This window comes from Coccinella septempunctata, chromosome 4 (genome assembly GCF_907165205.1).
Source record: "Coccinella septempunctata chromosome 4, icCocSept1.1, whole genome shotgun sequence".
Classification (NCBI taxonomy): Eukaryota; Metazoa; Arthropoda; class Insecta; order Coleoptera; family Coccinellidae; genus Coccinella; species Coccinella septempunctata.
Genome location: NC_058192.1, coordinates 12,099,215 through 12,105,214, shown reverse-complemented (window position 1 = coordinate 12,105,214; position 6,000 = coordinate 12,099,215). Strand labels below are relative to the sequence as shown.

The window sequence follows — 6,000 nt, the reverse complement described above, 5'->3', positions numbered from 1 at the left end:
TTGACCATCGTCTGAGTGAAAATCTCATCTTGAAACTGATAAAAAGATAGAAGTTATGGTCAGCTGACTGCGCCGCTTTATATCGCGAATTCGGTGTTTTATACGGAAAAGGGTCGAAAAAGGGTAGTTTGCAAGGGGTGCAAGTAAAGTTTTTTACGGATTATGAATCCTGAATAGTTGACCATCATCTGAGTGAAAATCTCATCTTGAAACTGATAAAAACATAGAAGTTATATAGATTAAACTTCGCGCCTAGACGATTTCAGTTCAATTGATCGAAAAAATATATCGAACAAATTCATTTTTCCAACGAATTGTTCGAATTATCAAATTTATATATGCCAAACATCAAATATTTATATTATTTCCACTACTAATCTCATTTCGTAATGCAGAAGCGATTTTTCGGCGAAAATAATAGTAGGGGTACGCCACTGGCGGCCGTCGCCGCTTCGGGTATCTTCGGGATTCTGTCAGCTAGAAATTGTCAGCCAACTTCACACCGCTTTTTAGATTTGGTTTCTGTGGTTGTCAAAGAAATCTGTGATTACAAGTCTATTGTTGACAATCGGTTGTCATAGGAACTGTCATTTCTCAAAACCTCATTCCGTTTCAGATCGCGAGTTGAGCAGTTTAGTTGTCAGTTGAGAGTATAGTTTGTGTTGTGTTGTGCGGAAATGGCTTCCCGTAAAAAGCAAGACGAGAAAAACCTGAAAACTCTTCGCGAGTTAGCTGCCTTGTCTTCTAACAAGTACTGTTTTGACTGTAATCAAAGGGGACCCACATACGTAGATGTAACGATAGGCTCATTTGTTTGCACCAAATGTTCTGGATTATTGTAAGTACCGTTCTTCCCTCATGTATTTATTTTGAAATGATTTGTGGACCGCTTTCCTCTAGGTTAATTGTATTTTTAATGAGTGGTCATCAATGTCCAACATTATCGATTGAAATTTAAGTCATCTTCATTACCTTATAAGGAATTTTGATATTCTATATAGATTGTTTTGAGTGGGAAGTTTGTTGAACTAGAAAATATTCATGCTACTCCAAGTTCAATTTGAACTTTTGTTCAAGTGGTAATCTGAAAGAGAAAATATCACGTTGAATCAGAATTTCTTCCAACAAGAAACATGAAATCTGGAAATATTGTGTAAATATAACCGAGGTTTATCATCACAAAGAAGAAATATTTCGTTGTACTCTGATTACTGAAGGGTACAACAACTAATACAATCTTGTGATTTATTCCAATCTTATCTGTTGATCTTCTTCAACTGGGAATAAGAATTTAATTTTCACCGTGAATTTTCATTGCATTGATGTCATACCTGCGAGTGGTACCAAGCCATGTATCCAGAGCTGTGTGAGCGGTACCACCGGTACCTTGCCGTACCAACGACACCGTAAAAAGTGGTTCCGTGATCGTTGAAAATACGTCGGACGTTTCTTGAATGTTTCGTTGAAAAGTGTATGCCTAATGAATTCTTAGCTTTGAACGTAATAACCTGATTATACGCAATTATGAAAGAGAAAAACCAAGAGGGAACATCAATTAAATCATCTATTGTTCGAAATTGCATTCTATGAAAATGATTATGATAAATAACCGTGAATTGAGAGTTGCTCTTCTCGCATAATACAATGGATTAAACATCAAACCTTGGCTGAACTTAAAATTTTCTGCAGCGATCATTGAATATTGTTCTGATGAGAAAAAACGGATAGTCCATTCGTTTTTCTACTCTGATTGAAAAAGTGTGAGAAACTTATTCGTTGCATTTCTTCCTGGAGATTGCCAACGGATGTTATGTATTGGAGATTTTCTCTTGGAGTTTGGAAGAAGATTTTTCGGTTGGATCCCACCTATAACCGTATTTATTTTCATTGTTCGATACTGTCACCTATATTTAATTTCACCTATTATTATTTATCAGCTGTAATTCCCTAAAGCAATAATAAAAGTCCAAATTTCTAGAAGTTTTCGAAAAGAAGTAATATTTGGATCTTGTTGCTGACAAATAAAATCGAGTTTCATACGTATATCGCTTCTTGCATTAATTTTACGCTTCTACTCATATTCACAAGTCAGGAAGCAGGTGTGCCTTTCAAACCCGCATTATGTATTATCGTTCAACAGCTGATTTTACCCACTATTTTCTGTTGGTTGCAGAGATCAACGACTTTTAGTGTGTTTTTGTTTTTGCATGAAATGGCATGTGAACACATTAATTTCTATTTTTCAATTCGTAAGAAGGTTTTGAAAATAATGTTCGATTTTTTCCTCCCGATCTGTAGGTACGATTGTGCCATGATAAACCAATTATTTATAGATCATATAGGTACTCGTAGGTAATTGAAATGAACTTATTGATTTTTCACTCGAGATAGCTCACTCATTTATTCTTTCTAGAAAGTGATGAAGAATCCACTGATACATTGCAGGAGTCTAGCATCTTGTAGTAGATTGGAATGTCCAATGCATTATTTCATTTCACTTTCCGATCAGCATATTCCGATTTAGGGACTTCATATTTAGCCCGAATATTGATTACATCCTGCTTGCTCCAGACACTTCAGAGCACGACGCATGAAGTAATAAAAATTATTAATTCGAACATTCTTCTTATTAATGAAATTCAAAAATATACAATGTCTGATGAAAACGAGCAGCTTAAGCTAGTTTTTTGGATTCTCGTGAACCAATGGGAGAGCTTCAAATGTAATTGACTAAATGTTACCTTGATGCGGGTATTTTGAATGTATTTCAACTTGAATATTAAAAAAAAAATATGCTGTTATGTTTATTTCGAGTATTTTAGCTGAAGAACGATTTTCTGACTCCTTCTCTCTTCAAAGCGACGCACTCTATAATCGTTAGCGTTTTCAGTAATCGCGCCTAGATTCGAATGGCTCTTTCTCCAAGGCGCCAGTTTTCCTAGATGGAAAGTGATGAAGTGGAATTGATGAGAGCCATTTTACGTGCGTGACGATCAAAAACGTACATTCATCCTGTTTCGGCTTCATTTGGTGGTTTGGTGTCATAGCGTTCGTTTTCTACTTCTTGTCCCAGTTCAGCGGCGGTGAAAGTTGTCGGAAACTGTTCCTACATATAAATAAATATATTCAAATTCTTCAGACCGGAGTTGATCGTTGCCTTTTCTTCCGTTTGTGCCACCGTTGATTTCTGGCGAAGATATAAGTTCTGTTTCGTGCCCAAACGACATGCAGTGTACGGAGAATACGTCAAATTTGAACATGTGCGTATGTTTTTAGTTTCTACTCAATAATTCGATATGTTTGAATTGCAAATAGCCTTATGGTTTTCCTCAATTTTCAACCCTCGAACTCAGTAGATCGGAGTCAACCTGAAAGTCTTATATAACTTGTACGCCTCTTCATTTTCATCTCCCAGTCCAATTTGTTTGATAATAAGCATGTAAGAATCAAGAAATAGATGCACTTTTTCGATTTATGAAGATAAATTTTTGGAAATTGAATCGAACAGTAGAATGTGTCGCAATAATTGCGTTACTATGCAAGACAACGATCCGATCGATAAATAACAAAAACGGTCCTTTCAATGTCAAGGAGAATTTGCCATGATGACGGTATTAATTCAGGGTATCGATATGGTTCCGTGGTGTCTCGTACTTGGGCGATGTTAGCCTTGAAACTTGACACGATCATCTCGGTTCTATTCATTATTCACATTTTGAGCCGAAGATAAATTACCATAAGTGGTATGGTAACGTTTGATGTTGCCTTGTGCATCGTTTTATGCACACAGCTTGTTTGAAAATTAGCACGTCGTAAATTCTTGCAAGGATTCCGTTTTATTGCCATTGTACGTTTAGCTGCGCTCTTTTTCGTTTTCCCTGATGAACCTCACCATTTTTCTATGGACATTACCTTAATAAGATCCCTCTCTATATACTGCTGGACTATACCTAGTACTGATGGTGAAGTATCAATAAAACATTGGGTATCCAGCCAAAATATTTTCGTTACCTCTGATTTTTTCATTGGGACACCCTGTATATCAATCATGTCTTCACGTCAGTAACTTCCTCATTTTAAATGTAGTGTGTTCCACGTTATGGCTCTCTGGATTTTTCATTCATTCAGTGAATTGAATTCAATTGAAAAGGGAGCCATGAATATGATGCTTTTCTTCATGGGCATTCTGCAGATTCTATTCATTTTTGAAATTAAATGGTACGGAGACAATTTCTGACCGATTTTTTCTCGTCAAATTCTGGTTTTACCGAAAATGTCAAGATGTTTCTTTCACAAGGTTCAAAATAAATTTTCTGATTGCTCAATAATTTCTCGATTCTAATATATTCATATAACGTTGGTACATATTCATTTCAGCAATTTTATTCAAAATTAGCCTGAGGAAATCGCATATCAGTAAAACTTTTAACAGAACAATATGGTGATACATTTTATCCATAAATTTGAGTCATGGTATTAATCCAAATATTTATTGTACTACACGTAGTCCGATTCAAAATAACAAAGGTGAGAACATTATTTCCGTATAGAAACCTGAGCTGTCACAATAGAACAAATATTTCGATTATTTATTTGCAATGTAGATGAAGGTATACTATAATACATATGCGTATACACGTATAGAAACGATGATAATGATTTAAATACATACTTATGTATAACATAATTCGCTCATTTTTTCGACCTGAATAGATAAACGTCAACGAACTATTATCTCGGTTGATATTTAGCTTTTCGCAACCAGATATGAAATATTTCAAACATTCTTTCCAGTTTGTTCAGTGATACGCATGAAAATCTCTCAAACGAATGTATGAATAAGGTTTTTTCCAGTACAAGGGCTATAATATGGGGTTATATTTCATGAGTGAACGAAAAGAGTGTTAGGAACCACCCGAGGAACCACCACACCACTCTATTTTCATTCATTAATATATCATTATTTAGGTCCTTTGATGAATAATGGAGAGTAAAGTGTAATTATTTTGAACTTCCCCAACTTTGGACAAACAGATTTTGATAGAAGTGGCAATAACCTAGTGCCACATCATATCTGGAGCTGTCTTTCCTTGTGTGCTCGGCTCTCCACATGTCCAAACTTATGATATTGCAAGTGAAACTTCTGAATACATATTTACTATACAGCTTGTCTGTAAATGAAGGCTAAGGATTTGATTCCTCGGCGAATATCAGTAGGGGTACTTCATTTAATTTTTTTTCTAAATCACCCACCCTTCTGAGATACAGTTCTCAATAGATGTTGGAGAATTGACGATTTTTTTATGGGTTGTGAAGAACTACGTAAATTTTCTTCGTCAAATTTCTTCAACTCTTCAAATTCATTATTAGGTTTGGAAAATAAGAACCCCCTTCAGATTTTCTGCAATATTTTCGGAAGATTCGCTATTTCAGATGAGAAACTTGAATAGTGATAACCAGTATTTCTTACTTCACTGAGTAAGCGCATTAAGAATGACATATCCAAAGATTTCGTTATTAAAAAAAAAATATCAAAGAACATCTATACTCCATTCAATTTTATTTTAGCAGTCGGTTGGCCATGGAAATTTGACACATTTCACTCTGTATAGTACGGAAATGTGGGGTTATGAAGCTTGTCAAAACATTTTTGGGTTTTAAATCAACGCTATGTTGCCCGTTCTACGTAAAAGTTTCTGTTATTACGTATTTTATCACAATGTCGAATCTCTTCGGAAAATATGTGACGAACATAATTGAAGTTTATACAAACTGATTGAAGGCATACCAAATCCAGTTATTTGCATGGAAAATACAAGAGATCAGTATAATATCATAATATGCACTAGCTTGAGGAGAGTTAATGTTCGTTATCTTCTATGGCTAAAGTTTTAATACTTTACATCAGTTGTAGATTTCAAAAATATTAACCCGAAGATGAAATGCATATGATGCAGTGGTTGGGAATGGGTATCTCCCGAAGGAATTAACAGATAATTA

At 35.1% G+C, this 6,000-nt stretch overlaps 1 protein-coding gene across 3 annotated transcripts in view; it reads left to right on the top strand.

Annotated features, from left to right (window-relative positions):
- Positions 1-593: 593 nt before the first annotated feature.
- The window catches only part of LOC123311027 (arf-GAP domain and FG repeat-containing protein 1), a 50,297-nt gene continuing 44,890 nt past the window's right edge, over positions 594-6,000 (top strand). For 2 of the 3 annotated variants that reach the window (XM_044894774.1, XM_044894773.1), the window contains exon 1: positions 594-838. In XM_044894774.1, coding sequence (XP_044750709.1) covers positions 678-838 — 161 coding nt within the window. In that variant the 5' untranslated portion in view covers positions 594-677. The remainder of the gene's footprint in view (positions 839-6,000) is intronic. The other variant, XM_044894775.1, reaches the window with a different exon arrangement.